Raw genomic sequence first — 19,221 nt, 5'->3', positions numbered from 1 at the left:
ATGGCTTATTAGGCCTATACATATCAGCAATAAACTAGCACATCGAGCACCTTTTCAAAATGTGCAGATTCTTTTTAGATCTTAAAAGAAAGCAAGCAATCTCTCATCATATACCCAATCATAAGAAGTGTACATTTTTCTCACTCTACCATCCAACCTCCACTACTGCTAGCAACACTTTTTACACTAAAAGCTTTTGTATATTTAGCACATACAAATATTGCCCGTGGCCCCTTTAAGAGTCCCTTGAGCAGCTTGGTCTCAGTTACAGTGTACATTTATACGCCATGGTGCGTGGTATACAGTTAACATACCGATCACACCAGCAGTGTTTCGGAGTCCATTTTCACTTTCAAACCAAACAAACAGCACACCGGAGTACGGCCATGTATTTTTAGGCCCCTCCTCAGTTCACCTCTCACTGTATCTGACATGCTATACCACTACTACATCCACACATGGGACAAGGGGTTATCTGTGTCCCCTGGCCCTGTAAGTGCGTCCCAAAGCGGGCTCGGGGTGTACATGTCTTACCCCTCTCCCTCCTCCTCTGAGCTTCAGCTCCCAGCCGCCATCCCACGTTGCAGAGTGGAGGAAATACCATCCTGCCAATTAGACACGGGCCGAGCAGAGCGGACCCGTAAATCAGAAACACACAGAATAAAAAGAACAAAAATGTCTACCACTGCTGGCTCAAATGGAAAACGGCTATTTTTACTGTTCTGGGCTGAAAAGTGTTAGTATCAGCTGCTCACAGTAAATGGTGAGGCATTCAGAAAACCACCTGAGCTGTGTGGCGAGGCTATAGTCACGCTCTATGGAATAAAAGTTCAGAAATTATTAGGAAACTTTTGCTATTCCAAAAGGGAGAGAAAGGTCTTGTGTTGCTGATAGTATATTCAAATATTATTATTATTATGTTTTATCAAATTGAATAATCTAGTATCTAAGGTAATGCATTTTTATTGAATACTTTATGAGAAAAAATGAACAAAAGGTGCCACCATAAACATTTGACAAAATTATACTATGCAATGATCAATTTAAAATATAAAAAAATATTACAAAAACATATTCAAAGTGCCAAATTGTATGACCTATGCCCCCAAAAAACTTATGAGATGGCTGAAAAACTAAGATTACTAGTGTGCTAAGCTAAAATATCAATTCTGTCTGTTCTAATAACACATTGAGACAAGTAATTAAAACCCAGTGGTGTTTGGGTTTAGCATCATGTAATAATTATAGCATAGCATGGACTTCAGTGTAGCACCATCATCACTACACACACATTTCCACTGATCAACTACACGGCCACTGATCCCAGGACAACCTAATCAGGGGGGTGATTGTGTAATGGTATAACGTGGCTCTAGCGCAGCACACAGCAGATCTGAGAGGTGATACAGTGGAGCCTTTGAAGCAGGGACAGCCCACCCCCCTGTCCCAGAGACCAGTGCCCTGCGCCGGTCCCCTCTGTTGGGCTGCCAGAGTCAACAACATGGTACATAGCTCCAGAGAACAGTCCTGTGTACGCTGACTAACAGGCCCGCAGTGTGCCACAGATCTGATAGAAAAGAGTTTATGAGTGAACTGTGGGAGGTCAAGTTCAGAGCAGTTGAAATACTTGGCGCAAAGTTCTTGTTGGTGGATCAACAACATTTATAAACATGGGTAAACCAATGGTAAATTGCGTGAAGGGGTGACAGTGGGGAAAGATATGGTCAAATCAACTGTTAAATAAATTTCACTGCAATTTACGCTATTTTCTGATCTGTTATAATGTTGTTTCCTCATCAAAAACATACCTGGAGATGTGTTTTGTTTCATTCACACATTTAAAACACAAACCCTGCATATTTAGTCTCAGTTTTTCTCTCAGAAAACACACAGTTCCACCTTGTGATGTCATGTGGTAATACAGGAAATGCTGCACTGTGTTTTTAAACTCCATACAGCTTCACTGGAATCATTTGGATGATTTCAGCTCTGGAATTGCCAATTTCTAACAAATAATGGGTAAGGATAGCTGTTAACTTCAACTACATGACATCACAAGGTGGAACAGAGGATTTTCAGCTTTGGAGATTTAAACAGACGATATGATATTTACAACAGAAGAGAAAAGGCAATATCGTATTCCCCAAATTTTAGTATGCAGAAAACCAATAAAGATTCAATGAGAATTTAGGCATGGGTTTCTGAATTATGACAAATTAGGGCCGTTGTAATAACAATTTCAAATTTAAAACAAAACATTATATCTTTTGAGTGGTGAAAAGTCGTCAAATTGTCACCTAACAGGAAGCTGAAACTCTTACCAATGGTACACAAGTTGGAGCCAATCAAGCTTGAGAATGATCATTACCAAATTAATATATCAAACATGCATAGTGAAAATACACACAAACTTCTCTCTTTGTACCAAAAAGCATTGCATCTGCATTCACATAAGCTCCAACACTCCTCTGCCAAAAATAGCAGCGACCATTCACTTTCCAGTGTGCCTTTTCCCCAGATAAAGAAGTGAGACAAATTCAATGTCGATCTCACAAATTGGTCTTTCACTGCAGTCCTTGGTTGGAGCGGCTGCCGGGTCTCAGTCTGGTGCCATTTCCCAGAAGGCTTTGGGGGACAGCGCAGAGGAATGAGCTCACGACGGCCCTCCTCTGTCTCTCTGTCTGTTCTGCTGCATTTTGGGCTGGTAGCATCATTTCATTTGGCACACGCAGAAAATGAGTCAACCTGATATCTCCACTCACTGACCCAATATTTCCTATGGGGCTTTGTCTGTCTACAGCTTCAATGAGGAACAATATAGTGGAAAGTAACTAGATACTTTTGCAAGACTCAACAAGAGTTTTAAATAATAAGGGAATATTTTAATGTCCAACAAACAGATTCTTTCTATCCTGCATAAAAACTATGTAAAAGTAATATCACAAATAAACTTGGTAGTTAAACGCTACACTGTTGTTCATTTAGTAGCCAACAGCCTCTCCAAACTATAACTCAACCACCAAATTTATACAAAGGCAAGGTGGATATAGTGTTTTGCCCAAGGATAAAACAAAAGTATGCAGTTAGAGCATGAATCGAACCAAGTATCAACCAAAATAGGGTAGTAACACGAAATGATTATGAGAAATGATTATAAACCAACAACTGTTTGACCTAAATGACGTCTTTCTCATCCTATTACCAATGTCTTCCAGTGGATTTGTCTGTTTTTCCGTTTTTTCCGTAGCATTGGGGGACTTTAGCGTCACATGGCTGCCTTCCTGTTCTGAAGACTAATTAGCATGGGCTTAGCGGACATTAAACAGCGATAGCAAGGGTTTAGCATTTCTGGGCTAATCCCTATCCTTTTGGCCAGGAAATGGGAGCCTTGTATGTCATGGGGTAGACTTACACACAGCGATTAAGTCCGAAGCTATGAGGCTATTTACCCACAAGTCTTTGCAGCTCTGAGGCTATTTAACCACAGCTAGGATCCAGACTGTACTGAGCTGCAAACACGCTGGGTATACAAGCTAACAAAGGTTGGATGTGGGAATTTATGATTTGAACCATTTCACCTGCTTGTCTCCATGAAGATGTCATTGCTTTGCCTGGAATGTCCCACAGTATGACATTCTACTTATCTATTTCCATGGAGACAAACAGGGGATGCCACCAGGTCAAGTTACAAGTCAGACTGCTAATAATAATGCATGTTTTTAAAGGCATTAACAGCAATACAATACCAGTGAGAAATATGTGCTAGATATATTTAGATACAGTTAATGATAAACTTTCCATTCAATAATTTTTAACTACAGCTACAGGTCTGATATAGTTTTTGCAGTAAATAGTGTGCTTTTGTTTTGAGCTCTGTGTGAACCCTGCACACCACAGCTCACAAAAAAGATTCAGAAAATGGCCTTCTTGATCACTGCATAGAACATTAGAGACACTCTCCTCTGACGGCTGAACTGATAAAGGCCATAAAATCCAATTTACAGATGTTATGAAATCTAATTAGATGTTATCAGTGCAATAATAAATCCAATATGACTTATATAATTAGCCATTAAAGAGCCTATTGAGGAGACAGTCTGGTGCAGTGTTTATCAAAGCCACAGGGAAATAGGAGAGGAGCTGTACCTCGGTTACATTTATAGCAATATGGCGGTAGTATTAAAAAGACTTAGAGCTGTACTTGTGCTCAATAAGAGAGGCCACATGAATGTAACTGGCTGATATATTATCAATATTATGACCTTTGCTTAATGTACGGTGGTTAATACATTTTTAACAAGAACATTTATTTTTGAAGGCTCTGAATGCCACTTTTAAAGATTGGAGATAACGCGGATACATGGCCAGTACGTCTAATGCCATAATCTTGACACTATTACTAATACTTGGTGTAATTTTATTTGGGAGAAAACGTACTATATTTTCCTATTCGGTTTTAGCAAAAAAAATCCTTGCGAAATCAAAAATCAGTAATGAGCCTGACTAAAACTAAATAGACAAGATACCTTCATAGCTTTTTTAAAACTTTGTTGAAGCCATTACAAAGTTCATAGGATTTATTAAGGTCTTTTAAGCCTGTGCCATCATAGCTCTATAGTTCTGTTCACAATGATTGAAAGGGTTTGTGTACAAGTCTATAATCGTAAAATAAGAAAACTCAGCAGTCATCATATACACAGATGAGTCATATGTGTTTGTGGGCTATGTTTTGTACATAAAAGGCCAGCTCTGTATAAAATATGTGTGTGTGATGTGTAAAAAAATAATATTCAATTCACCATTTGCATTACCTGCATCTTCTGGATCTTCATCATAGTCTTCATCATCACCAGATGACAGAGAATCTAGAAAACAAGAAAAACACAACATATAAGGCTCAAGTTCACATAATACAATACAATGAATATGTGAACTTACGACCATCTGATAAGAACTGAAATGGCAAGTCAGCTATGTGGGTATATTTGACTTTAAATAGTGTGTGGAGTAATGCTGGGACAATGGCGCTCACAGAAAGGCCTGTGCGTGTGTTATACCTGGAGCATTCTAAGTTTCCTGAATGGACTACAGTTCTGCTCCGCCACGCGTTACAAGCAAAACATTTCCACAAACTGCACAAATGTACCCACTCATTAGCCGTGCATGAGAGTGGAAAGCCAGAGAACAATTTAGGAAAACACTGTAAGAATTTGAATGTATTATACCATCAGTAGAAGTAATAGTAGTGGGAGTCGTGGTAGTAATAGTAGCAGTAGCAGTAGCAGCAGCAGTAGTAATAGTGGTATTAGAAGTAGTAGTGCATTATTAGCATCTTCTGCAGTTCTAATTTCATTTCAGTTCATAAAATGACTTTTAAACATGGCCGGTTATTAGAGCATTTATTTTTCCAGCTTTGTTTTAACTCATCTTTGCTCCACACAAACAGCCCAGTTATAGTTTCTCTTGAATGGATTCTTCATTATCTCCACGTTCAATCCCAAAGCTTTCACTCTGAGCATGTGAAACGACTATAATCACGCCTCCAGACACTGTTATCTCCTGTACAGCACATTAACGGTGAGTTTTGTAATGATTTTGGAGCTTTTTCCTGGTTCAGCAGCTCAGGTTGGTTTAAATGAGAAGCAGCTGTTTCCCCCGACGACCAGGTTTGTGTTTCCACCACTTGACACCTCCGTCTGCTGCTGCTGCTGTTCAGAGGCTGAGCAGACGAAAGGGGGAGATGGGGTGATTTAAGAGTATATGTGGAGCTAATATGGAGAAAATAAAAAATAAATACCTTCAATTATTTTTTGAAGTATATATTTTATTGGATTTAAGTTGACGTAACATCTGGTTTCAAAGGGACTCATTTATGAAGAAGTTTCCTACAACAATACGGATTTTGCAAAGGTTTACGTCAGATGCCCTAACTCTTCATTTGTCCAGGCTGTCCATAATGTCGGGATAAAATGAGCACATGTTAATTGAAAGTGATTGTTTTAAATATAGAACAGCTACATGGAAGAAGATAACAAGTCAACATTTCATATTTTGCGTGTAACTTGCATTATATCTTAGTCGGTCACAGCAGTTAACTTTTCATTCATAGTCTTTATTTTCACAGTCCTAACCTTTTCAAGTCAATCCTCTCTCCAGCGCTCCCTTCTCTTCAGTCCTGACAAGATCTTAAACACTTTGTCCTCCGCTAACTGTCCTTTCAACTCTTCGCATTCCTCCACTGGCTCCATTCTGTACACTGTAAAAGCTGGCCTCCGCTTCCCGCCTGGCTGCTATCCAAAAGCTAAATCTGATACCGCGGCGAAATATCTGACACCTTACTCAAATATTTGATCAAAAACACAAAGGCCTATGTGTGCTTTAGAGAGCCTGTTTGCAGAAGAGGGAGGAGAGTGGATATACTATATATACCAGGATATTATGTAAAAGTTAAGAAGGCATGTATAAAGTGAACTAACTGTGATAAATGCATTTTCGAGTTGAGGTTCAGTCCCACAAATCAAACAAGAGACAAGTATAAGAGGGGTGTACTATAGTAAGACGTTTGGATTAGGACAAATGTGATTAAATACACAAATGCTTTATAGATACAAAAAAATAAATAAATAAAATAAAAATTAATTAATTAATACCAATAATAATAATAATAATAATAATAATAATAATAATAATAATAATAATAATAAATACACAAATATTTTATGAAAGAATTGCTAGCATTGTATATGGATAATTGAAAGTAAACAGAACAATTTATGATTGTGGTAGAGAAAACAAATATGCTAGATAAAACAAGCCAATAATCATGTACTGTAACATTGAAAAATTATGTTTCGTGAAGCTGTCAGCTGATCCTTGAAAACTAAAAAAAACACTCCAAAACACTTTTACTTTGAATAACTGAACAAACACTAAATGCTAGTTCCTAATAACAAACCTCTGGACAAACCTCTGGACGATAAGTGGAAAATGTACCGTTTCTATCATAGTTGCCTTGGTTGTGCGTTTAAAGAGGGAATAGCACGCACGCCGTCAGTTCAAAGCCTCTGCCATATAAACCTATGGACACCAACTGAGCCCGTTATTGACAACTAATTAGAAAGCAATTAACGGCCCAGATCTCATCATTGAAAACAGATGGAGCTGAACGAGAGGGCCCTCCACACCTCCTCCTCTTCCTCCGCTCACACTCACAGTAAACACAGAGGCCGCGCTGTTTGGCCCACAGCCCTGCGGAAAATAGACTTTCCTCTTTCTGATCAGGGCACGTCGCCGCTCTCCAGGACACTCCGCAATATTAAGTAGACCGAAAACGACACTACTAAACACCACTGAATCAAGCTATTTTTTCATTGCACTTTAAGTAGTTAAGCATATTTATATGTGCCATGAGACCACAGATGTGAAGAATGTATATCCACATGGCAGTTATTTGGAGCACCTGATATTCATTTTCATCTATGCCATCTTTCTGCCAATTTAGAAAGATTTTTGGATGAAACACGCAGGCTCTCCAGTCTTAGATGTGCATGTCTCTACTCTATTTGGATCCCAACTTCTGCATTTGAATGAATTGCAACAACACAATACAAAGTGTTTCTTTTCCCATTCCATTTTGAGCTAATATGGTCACATTTTTTAATACTAAAATATATTTTTGGGGTCAGTATTTATCGTGTGTACTTTTTCTTTGCAGTACTGAAAAAGTTTGGGTTATTTTTCGGTTGATTTCATGAGTTGTGAGCTGTAGAAGGCTGAATTAATAATTTATGACTCATTACAGACACAAACTAAGTACTACGTTGTTTCATTCTGCTGTTTATTTATTGCAGCTCATGATTTTTTTATAATATTGTAGATTTAGAATGGTTTTTGTGGTTTGAATTTGCTCTTGGGTTATCAGTGACATAAGTTTGTTTCAGAATTATCGCTTATTGTCTATATTTACTTCAGCAATATATTGAACTTCAAAATTTGTTATCATGACAGGCCTAGGTACAATGTAAATAAGATATATGTAATTGTATTCCTTCATGCAACAAATCTGGAAATGTGTTTAATAAAATCACAATAAAATCAACCAATGAATGACTGAAGTGTCCCTCACCTGTCACCCTGATGGTGTAGTTGCTGACCAGTGCATTGTTGTGGACTGTGCGGCAGGAGTAGACCCCCGAGTCCTCGTACGACACGTTGATGATGCGTAACATCCTCTGCCCCACCCTGGTCCTGTTATGAGACACCAGACTGACCCCGTCTTTAAACCACACCACGGGTTTGGACGGGTCAGCCGCATCACAGGACATATCCAGAGTGTCCCCCATGCCCAAGATAAAGTCCTCCAGGAAGGCCGCTTCACTGGACGCTGGGTCTGCAACAAGAGGGAGGAATGATCAGAATGGAAAACATGGAACGATTAGTGTAAATGTGATATCAGGGTTTTTCCAGATACTCAACATTTTGCCATTATTTGATTTTTTTTTTCCAGTCCCACTCCTAGGTGCATCTGATTTGTGTTTTTGAACAGACTCATGAGTAAAAATGGAAAATAGAAAAAATATAAATATAATAAAATAATAATACCTGTATAAAAAATATATATTAAAAAAATAGCTGTTTGTTTAAATATAAATGATTTTATATCCCACAAAAAGAGATTCTGTTATAATTTTTATTTTATTGTTTATTTTTACATAAGTGAATTCATTTAAGAGTTCATTTTGTGGCCCTTGCTGTGGATTTAATATCAGTATCGGTCAAAAAACAACATCAGACCATCCCTGTTTTATGTTGTCAACGTTCTTTCAGTTATAACTCTTCTCTGCTACTTGACTTTGAACATGTTTTTCTTTGCACTGTTGGTAGTTAAAATGACAAGCTGTAAAATTTACTATTATTCCAGGGTGGAGGTAACCAACAAAAATCACACTTTTATTACTCCTAGTCAAGAGTTATTCCAAAGTCCCAAACGTCTGATGTAACATTTAAAGGTCTTTTTCAGTGTGTAATCAGGAGCCTAACCAAAACTGTCAGCACTGCTTTGGCTGACTGAGGGCTGGGTGTCTCAGACATTTTCCAGCTCATCTCAGTCTGAGCTCCTGCCACAGCTCCGCTTAGGAAGAGACACCCTTCAGGTCAGAGCCAGGGAAAAATCAACATGTTTACGCCGAGTCTCACCCAGACCCTAGTCCAGAGACAGACAGGGACAGACAGGGACAGACAGGGACACAGAGGACTGTCCTGTCACTGTGCAGGGGAGAACACTCATCATCAGCCCTATGAGTAACCATCACCAACAAGGAGAATCTGTTTACTCTCAACACTTCAGCATAAACGACTTGTTCATTAATATACAAATACAACATTCATCATTCAGTTTTCACCAGCGTTTTGGGAATTAAAGGCCCACTGTGTAACTTTTTGTAATATATTCTTTAAGCATTAAGCGCACATGCAACTGAAGAATGCAAGATACTGTTTATATGTTAAACGCCATACTGTGGAACATTTAAAGCAAAGCAATAACATGTCCATGGAGGAAAGCAGGTGACAGATCCACTCATCACATAAGTTACAGAGTACAACTTTAACAATAAATCTATGTTTCTTTACGTACTGATTGGTAAATAATTCAAATTTTTTGCTTCTACACTATGGTAAACTAACCACAGATGAGGCTATTTGACAGTCAAACGCTGCTACGTGATTAACAAAGACACATAATTGAGTAAATATATGTTCCCAAATCCATGTTGCAGTCTGACAGAACACACGAAGCCTGTTTAGTGTATGGGAGGGTGGGTGAGGTGTGATTTATGACAGTCCACTCTAACTATTGACCTGTGTAAAGGTTACCAGAGGAGCCGTCTGACAGGCAGGAGAGCGGCTCTGTGTGCGCCTGATTGGACCAGTAACAGTGGCTCAGCACAGTGCAGCGGAAAGGCCAAGTCCAGAGCAGGAGACACACTACAGACAAATCGTTTACAGCAACACCCACTGTAATTAGGACGTGCTGCAACTAAAATGATTTGTGTTACCATGTTTTAAATAAATCTTTCTTTCAATCCAGTCAAATGTAACTGAGCAAATCACTTATTAAAGGTGCACTAAGTAGCTTTTCTGATGAGACGTCAACCACCTGCTCGTCTCCATGTAGATGTTATTTCTTTACCTGGAATGTACCACAGTCTGGCAGTAAATGTAAGAATTTATTTAATTACTAGTGTTTTAATGCATAAAAATACCCTGAAAAAAACATTCTTGGTGTGAATTGGGTCATCTCTCCACAGATCTGACCTGTAACTTGAAATACATGTCCATGCTGTAGATGAGTCAGAATCAATAGAGCTGCATAGACAGAGCACAAATTGTTTCTAGTCTATATACTATTCTTATTTATACCCATACGGTGGCCTTGGAGGTTAAAACTTATCAAATGAGTTGGATAAAAGACGAGCAATAAACTTTACTTCATTTAAAGCCCTTAAAAGTAAACCAGTGTTCAGTCTAATTAAAGTAATCCAGCACCATATACTTCAGTAATATAAATGTTTTCCAGAACTACTTTGAACTCTAATTTCATTGAAAACCGCTGAAAAAGACTAACAACTCTAAAAAAAGCTATTCTAGTGCTAGTGCCTATGATTTATTCCTTCATAAAGCAAATAGCTGTCTGGAAGAATTGTGAGTTGTTTTCCCTGTCTCTATTTCTTCTTATTAAACTCAAGCCATGTCTCAGCTCTAGTCTGACAACAATATTTACTGTGCATTTTTACACACAAAAACCCATTGAAGAGAAGAAAAACAGCACGGCGACTGCATGGGGCATAAATCTCAACACTGTGTGAATGTGCCTCTACCTTTTCTTATGACCTGGGTGAAAGGAGAGGAGAGAGTGGGCTGAGAATACACGCTCCACTTAAATATATGAGGCCAGGGCTTTATAAGGCTGATATAGTTATCTCTAGAGACTCGTAGGTCACTTCTGAAGGCACGGACCTCTTTCTCTCAATGAAAAACGGTAGCTCATAGACTAAACCGCGGAGTACTTGATATTTAGTTTAGGGAATTTATGGGATGAAGTTGTCAACCAAGTTCTTCCATAAAGCAAACAATGGTGCAGTGTTTGTCACCGTGATCAATGTAGGGCTCATCGTAAACTTGAATTAACCAATGACGGGCTGTGATTTTAAAGGCGCGCTGTGGGACTTTTCTAGCGGAGTGTACAGAAGCTGCTATAGTCTATGTGGAGATGTTATTGCTTTGGCTAGGATGCTGTATAGTATCTCCATGGAGACAAGAAGTATAGCGCAAATTTGAAACTATGCTAAAAGTTGAAAACATTGTAAAACGGAAACTGCATATTTTATTTCATGGTTTTGTCCTTGTCATCATTAAAATTATCATTGTCAAAATCACTACTTGCATAAGACCAATCTATTGTTAATCTACAAATAGAATATATTTTTTTTTTTTAACTTATTTTGGTATTATTCAAAGTTTTAATTCCATTTTAATGCCATTGTTTTTTTTGTTCATACGTCCAGTTGATGGGGAGACCAAAGGATCTGTTGTCCTGGGCCCAAAGGTCTTAGGGGCCCAGAATTGGACCCTCTTCCTATTAATTTATTTTAAAGGGGGGCCCACGTGATGCTTCTTGCCGCGGGCCCCCAGATTTCTGCCAACGGCCCTGCATACGTCATACAGTTTGTAATTCCCCTGTTTGTAAATGCCCTAGTATTGCTCAACATAGATTAGAATGAGAGCCATTGTACGTGTTATCGCAATACGTTCAACAGTCACAAGTGAACAAAACTGTGCAGCACAAACCCTGTAGAAAAAGTGCAGCGTGCCTTATCAATGTCCTGGTGTAATGCTGTTCTAATGCAGCAGCTCTGCCTCACCTCACTTCCTGTACAATAAGCCTTTCTTTCCCTTTGAAGTACCAGCCCCATTTCTTTTCTACATCCTCACTGCGCCCTGGGCCAGGCAAATGCAATTTACTGAAGAAGCAAAACAAAACAAAACTATATGAATCATACATTATAAACTTCATTCTCAGGTGTGAGACAAAACCGCAATAACATTTTTTTTTTTTTTAAAGAAAATGCAATCAGGGAATATCTAGTGCTTCCTGCTATGGTGTACTTTCAAATGCAGATGGGAACGCTGCTTTGAATAGAAATGCATTGGACTCGGAAAGGTGTCGGCTCAGGGCAGGCCGACGTGAGGCAGGATTCAAATGGGTTTCATGTGTTGTCTTGTAGTCGGCTTGGTCTCGTTTTATGATATTCCTGAATTGAAGACATAGAACAGTGCAAAAATGTCTTAGTTTAAGCCTTAAATTAGTTCCTAAATCCTAATAGCGACAGCCTTTTATTGCTTTTGGACACTGTGGTGCAGTTGTTAAGACTCGCTTCATAGCAAGAAGGTCCTAGGTTCAATTCCCAAAACTAGAACGGGCCTTTCTGTGCAGGTTTCCTTTGAGCAGTTTAGATAATCAATCAAACCAAAATTTCCTCAAGTTCAGGTAACGTGTCTTGCTCAAGGACTCACCAATAGAATGCACTGTTAAGAGTTGTTTATTCCTTGGAAATATTTATCTGTGAGATGAAGTTTTCCCTTTTTCATCTTCCCTAAAGACTTGATCTAATAGAATCTTGTGCCTTATTGGTTCACTATAGTTCTGATCTCGTCTTGGCTTTATCACTCTGCTCTTGGACAAATTTTGGTGTCTGGAGTCTGGTCTAAAGTGGGGTCACATGTCCGATCGCCGTGACGACAGACAGGGGCTCACAGAAATGGGAGGAATGTGTGATTATTATGGGCCGCACTTCACACAGAGGTCCAGCTGTTGTGTGACCAGCTGTGGTGAACAATATGGATCAGAGGTCTTGTATGAAGAAGACAAGATGGCGTCATTCAAAAGAAATGTGTGCGGATAATTATGTTGTCCCATTGTCTACAAATGTAATAACTGTCACTGAGGGTTTTCCTATGGCTTGCTATAGAGGCAAAATATTACAAAATCAATAAATATACAAGAAATTTGCAGTTGGTTTAAAGGTACACTACCTGCTTGTCTCGATGGAGATGCTACATCATTACTTGGAATGTCCCACAGTTTGGTATTAATATGTTTATCTTGCATTTATTCAGTTACAGATATCTTATAGCTTACATTGCAACATGTATTCTTAATGTGTGTGGGGTCAATTCTCCATAGATCTGACCTGTAACTTAGCCTCATGGTAAGTTTCTGTGCAGCAAACTGTTTTTAGATGTGTTTCTAAATGGATTAGATAAATTTAATGCCATACTGAGGAACATTCCAGGCAAAGAAATAGCATATCCATGGTGCACCTTTAAGTTCAAGCCCAGTAGCTGAAGAGATAAGCCAACCATGTTACAAAAGTGCATTAATAGTGCATTAACAGAAGGCCTTGCTACCTCTGCAACTCAACACTCACATTTATGGAGATCTGTCTTCTATTGAGCTCCTTTGACTCCTTAAACATAAGTTTGCTCTGAGGGACCGTGGCAGGTGGGTAGCAGTCATTCATCTTCTAAATCAGATAACATGACGGTTTATTGGCCCACGTTTACTCAAACTCCCAGCTCCAATCTGCACATGGATCTATGGGAAAGTCAAAGAGTCTCAGACTAAACTGAACTTGTATGAACTTTGAGGTGGTGAAAAATAGTCCTAAAAGTGCATATTGTCCTTGTTATTGCCAAATCCAATGTGTTACTGACAAAGCAGACAGTCCCATCCTTCTGGTGTCTTCTCACTGCAGTCTAAGCACACAGACTGGTCCTGCTGTTCATTCCTACAATATGTGACAGTCCAGATGGAGCAAATGTGCCATATAAGCTGTGAAATGAAACTACATGTGTTTTGAGATTGTGAATTTATGCATTTGTTAATTTGGGCAAACCCCCAATTCATATTTAGAAAGATTTAGAAAGTAACATGCAAGTATAAAATAGGCCAGCATCAACAAAAGTTTAGAGCTTTCCTTAAAGTTGAACTGTGTAACTTTTATGATGGAGGGCACACTTATATCTAGGGATGCACTGATTCAATACTGTTATCTGATATCAGTGCCGATACTGAAAAATTTACTGGAACAGATTTCGGCTTGAAAATATCGGTTCAGACTATATCCTGGTTGGACTTTTATTTATATAAAGTTGTTGTGTAGTTACTTGAGTGATACATAACAGCTACATAACACATGTGGATCTGTTCTGTATTATTTCTATTTTGTTTAAATGAATTTTCAGTCTCTGCACTCGTATCGGTTGATATCAGGTATCAGCAGAGACTTAAAGTTGCAGTATCAGACTCTTCTTTATATCCATGGAGATGTCACTGCTTTCCCTGGAATGCTCCACGGTATGACATTAAACGTATTTATCTCCATGGAGACAAGCACAAAACCCCACCAGGCGGCCAAGTTACAGGTCAGATATGTGGAGAGACGACTCACAGTAGGAAAGCAATCACAACACAACACATTTAATGCCGTACAGGGGAATATTCCAGGCAAAGTGATACCATCTCAATAGAAAGAAGCAGGTGGTGATGCGCCATTAAAGTACCGTACTAGGTTTGTGATTGACAATGATTTCCTGAATGCTTTTTAGCAACAATATTTACAAGACATTTTGACCAACAGCAAATAGGAGACTGTGATTGGCTCAAGCCCTCTTTGATTGCCAGCATGTGATTGGCTAAAGCTTTTATGAGCAAAACGTTGTAATCAATTAACAGCTGCTATGTCAGGAGGCCATCTTAGGTCTTGACTTTTCACCACTGAGTTCTATTACAATGTTCTATTAGGTAAACTTTATCCAAGTGAAAAAAAAAATGCATGCCAACTCCTGAGTGGCCTTGGGGTAGCTTGGGCACTCCATAAATCAGCGTACCCCCCCGGCCCGCCCCCCTCTGGGCTCAATATCATAACAAACAGCCCTTCAGAATAATATAAGTCCCTCTTTGAGACCGTACTCTGTCCGCTCCATCTTTTCTGTGCGTCTCAAGTGGTTTATTTATCCTCTCCAAACTTGTGCAGGGGCCCGGCTTGCTGCAGCGCTCTGGGGTTGAAAAGGGTTCTTTATGTAGCTAGCTTGTGCACGCTGGCTCTCCACTCTCTCTCTCTCTCTCACACACAGAGGCCATGCACGGAGGCTGGTTGTAATGGTGGTGAGGGAGTCTACATGGGACAGGAAAAGCTCCAGACCAGACCAAAGGGGGCTAAAGTATCAAGTCGCAACAAGGAGAGATTAAGAGACACTTCAGATCATTGTAGCATACAGTAGTGCTACTCTATAGGTGTCCAGGAAGTGCTTTAAGTCATATCTTTGTTAGCACTTTCTCCTCAGCCCTTGATGGTCTAGAGTTTGATTTCTGGGTTGTCTAACAGAACCGTGACCAAACGAAAATTTTGCCATTTCAACATCATGGATAATGAATGACTGTGTTGGCTGGTGACGAAATAGTTAGCTCTGGATTTTTCTCACTCAATTAATAACTGTTTTAATGATTTTAAAGTAATACATAGTTATTGCTTTGCTTGGAATGTTTACAGATCAGATACAATGATACAGGTCAGACCCGTGGAGAGAGAACCACCAGGCAAAACATGATGACAAGCAGGTATTGTTCTATCTACTATAAAAGTTACACAATGTACCTTTGAAACTATGTCATACTGTCTGATTGTGCCCAGATTTCATCATTCCACACATCAGGAAAACAATGTGTTCCAGGACTCCCCTAACACTGCTTTGCATAAGGTTCATCTGCAGGTTCAAACAGGCCAAAAAAGATCATAAACACGAGTCAATTACAACAACCTACTTTTTTCTTCTTCTTTTTTCTGAGCTTAACAAGTCCTTTTATTGAGTCCGGTAGGAGCACATACCTTTTTAAAGCATATCTCCCCAAACTGCTTGTGAAAGTGATGGATTCCAGATGGGGCTCAGAGACATTTATCTTTATCAAGCTGCTCTTGTTCCCTCCTCCGAACTTTAGCCAGCTAATAATACAACAAGACTGTGTTTCCACATCTGCGGACAGGGCCAAAGAGAAACTAAATCTACGACAAATGCCCTTTTTTATTGGTGGTAATTAGCTGTTTGCTTCTCCTACTGACTCCTTTTTGAACAGGGTGAGCAAAATACTTTCCACATTTTTGGGATCCTTCAGCGGCAGCAACTGTGAAGCCATTAACAGTACAGACCTGGCTTATACTGTTATAATATATTTACCTACAGTATATAGTAAAGATATGTACAAGCAACTCTGCTCTGTACTGTCTGTATCTACTTATAATGCATTATATTGTCCAATAAGTAATTTCGAACCACTGCAAACTGTCAAAAAAACTAGCTCTGTGTTTAGTTTTTAGTTTTTCAGATTGTAAAAATCAGGTACAGCTCCTTTAATATCACTTTCTGAAACAATATTGTGTGCATATGCAGATGAGAACAGGGAGGGTCTATTTTCAAAGTTTGTTAAGACCATATTAGTTAAATGATACATTAATAACAGAGCATAATGATTCTGTTATTATTATTATTCTAAGGATAGCGCACTACACTTTCTGCTTAATAGCCCACATCTGACAGGTGCCAAGATATAAAAAAAAATCAGTGTTATTCACTTCACTTCTGAGTCCAAATGTTATGTCTGATTGGAGTAGGCTATGCAACAATTTTCTCTTATCTTATTTGTTTTTTTTCAATGTAATTCACCATGACTGCTCTTTTTAAATCAATGCCAAAGGACTTTCTGTGACTTCTTCCAAAGCTGTAGCTGGTCCAAAAGTTCACCTCTTTCCTTTTCTTCATACTGGTCAGACCAAATATAGTGCTCTCGGTCCAAGCCACAGTCAATAGGATCTTTTACACCTGACGCTCTGCTTTGGATCACACAGGGAAGTCCGGATGGTTGGAGGCAGATAATAAAGCCTTTACATCATATGCATTATTAAAGTGTCGATATTATTTCTCTTTAAAGATCAAAACCCCACAATTCAAACAATACTGATAATTCTTATGGGACAACCTCTAGGTGATGCCACTAGCCCAGGTTGAACATTCCTGGAGTATATATAATGGCTTTTGGAACTTTCCTATTCCTAACGCTACAAAATATACCAACGATAAGCAGTGTGATGGAAAACTCGATTATGGTTGGTTCTTATGACAAGTTCTGACTTCCACACTTCCAAACTTTGAGAATTCACAACAGGACACTAAAAAGTTTTAGATTTGAAAGTAATCAGGTGTTAAATATATATTCTATAGGCACGCAGCCTGGTTGGGAGCCTGATAACCTCACCGCTGCCGTCTGTTGCTGCGCGATGCCAACACATTCTCCCACTTCCTTGACGGCAGAACTGATGAAAATATAGCTCTCAACCCAGCCAACAATGAAGCAAAGTACTGCAATGGTAAGAAAGTAATAGTGAGAGTTGTGGTATTAAAAAAAGAAACAATAATGTAATAATAGTAGTTATAGTAACAATCGTGATAGTTGCAGTAGTAGTTGTAGTAGTAAGAGTATTGGTAGTTGTTGCAGCAGTTGTAGCAGTTTTAGAAGTACGTGTAATAGATGTAGTAAAAGTAGTGGTAGTTGTTGCAGCCGTAGTAGAAGTAGGTGTAGTAAATATAGTAAAAGTAGTGATAGTTATTGTAGCAGTTGGAGCAGAAGTAGAAATAGGAGTAGTAGTAGTAGTTGTGGTGGTAATAGGAGTTGTAGTAACATTATCAGATGTAGTACAAGTAGTAGTGGTGGTACAAGTGTACAATACAGCATGTTTCAAATGTATAACCTGCAAAAGAAGATGATTACTTAATTGATGTATCTTGGGAATAGTAGTAGTATCTGTGTTTGTACTGTGGTAGAAGTGGTAGTAGTAATAGAGACAATACTGAATAGCAGACCACAATACATGCTTGTACATCATCCCACTATCACCTTCACACAGGATCCACCACCCCTCACTCTCCTCCCTCCCCTAAAACGCATTTCTTTCTGTCCATTTCACCACTATGCCAATTGTAAGCCCAGCTCCTTTAGACTTATTCTGGCAATGTGCAGAGAAAAACCCACCCTAATCTCTCTTTAATATGGTTTGGCCGGATGTGAATACCTCTGGACAATGGGTCTAATCTGGGCCAGCCTGACAACCTCACACCGTAGAGAGGGCCGAGGCTGCCAGGAGGAGAGGAGGAGAAGAGGATCAGGAAAAAGGAAAAAAAAAAAAAGTGGGATGTCCCTGGATAGATCAAGGAGAGAGGCAGAAAAGCTGTTCTTGGGCGGGCTTCCTCAGCTTGTTGCCACTATTCTCCATTTGGACTCTATACAAGAGCCTCTGAAATCCAGTCGAAGTTAGACGTTACCTCTAAACATCCCGCCCCAGCCTGTGCCAGCCCTTTGCCCTGGCTCCAAATGACACCTCTGCCCCAACCAACTGCTGCCTGTCCCGTTAATGAGCACCGGAAGTTACTGCATATCCTCTGCTAAGGCATAGTCGCTATCTTGCAATAATAGTATAATAATAGTAGTAGTAATAGTAGTAGCAGCAGTAAAGTCATGAGTAGTAGCATTATGTTAAAAAATTAAGGTTACAACAAGAATACAAAATAGAAAAGTGACATTTAAATATTTTTCTTCAAGTTTCCGCACTATCAAAGATGATGTGGTGGCAGTTTTAGTACAGTATGTGCCAGCCTTTGCCCCCTTCCCCAATCGCATCCACCCCCACCCTCTGCTGTCTGTCCCACTAACGAGCATCGGAAGTTACTGTACGTCCAGAGCGGCGTTTTGGCATGGCTGAATCGTCCCGGGCCCTTTCATGCTAGCACGCGGCCGCCCCCACACCCCTTCGCGTGTTGGGTTGGGTCCATCCCTGGTTAATTGTCATTCCAAAGACGAACTGGCCTACTTTCAATTCAGCAGACAAGTGCGAGGACTAAGGAGCGGCGGCCCACAAAAGCCAGGATGTACGCGGAGTGTGTGCGAGGGGCGCCCCACCAAAGAATCACACTTCCCCTCGGCTGCGGAGAACCAAGCAGATTACAAGATGGCTTTATTAGCAGAGTTTGGATGGGTCTATATAGAGTTCTAACACTGGCACTGTGTTAGGCTAGTCCAGATGTGGAACAAAGGATTCAAAATACAAGGTAAAT

General features: G+C 39.5%; 1 protein-coding gene across 14 annotated transcripts in view; it reads right to left on the bottom strand.

Annotated features, from left to right (window-relative positions):
• The window catches only part of fgfr3 (fibroblast growth factor receptor 3), a 76,820-nt gene that overhangs the window by 38,742 nt on the left and 18,857 nt on the right, over nucleotides 1–19,221 (bottom strand). For 10 of the 14 annotated variants that reach the window (XM_033987921.2, XM_055231205.1, XM_033987920.2 and 7 more), the window contains exons 3-4: nucleotides 8,126–8,389; nucleotides 4,800–4,865 (exon numbers count right to left, since the gene is read on the bottom strand). In XM_033987921.2, the coding sequence (XP_033843812.1) occupies nucleotides 4,800–4,865; nucleotides 8,126–8,389 (330 nt within the window). The remainder of the gene's footprint in view (nucleotides 1–4,799; nucleotides 4,866–8,125; nucleotides 8,390–19,221) is intronic. The other 4 variants (XM_033987929.2, XM_033987928.2, XM_055231207.1 and 1 more) reach the window with 1 other exon arrangement.

Source organism: Periophthalmus magnuspinnatus, chromosome 22, assembly GCF_009829125.3.
Source record: "Periophthalmus magnuspinnatus isolate fPerMag1 chromosome 22, fPerMag1.2.pri, whole genome shotgun sequence".
NCBI lineage: Eukaryota > Metazoa > Chordata > Actinopteri > Gobiiformes > Gobiidae > Periophthalmus > Periophthalmus magnuspinnatus.
This window is presented reverse-complemented; position numbering and strand designations above follow the sequence as displayed.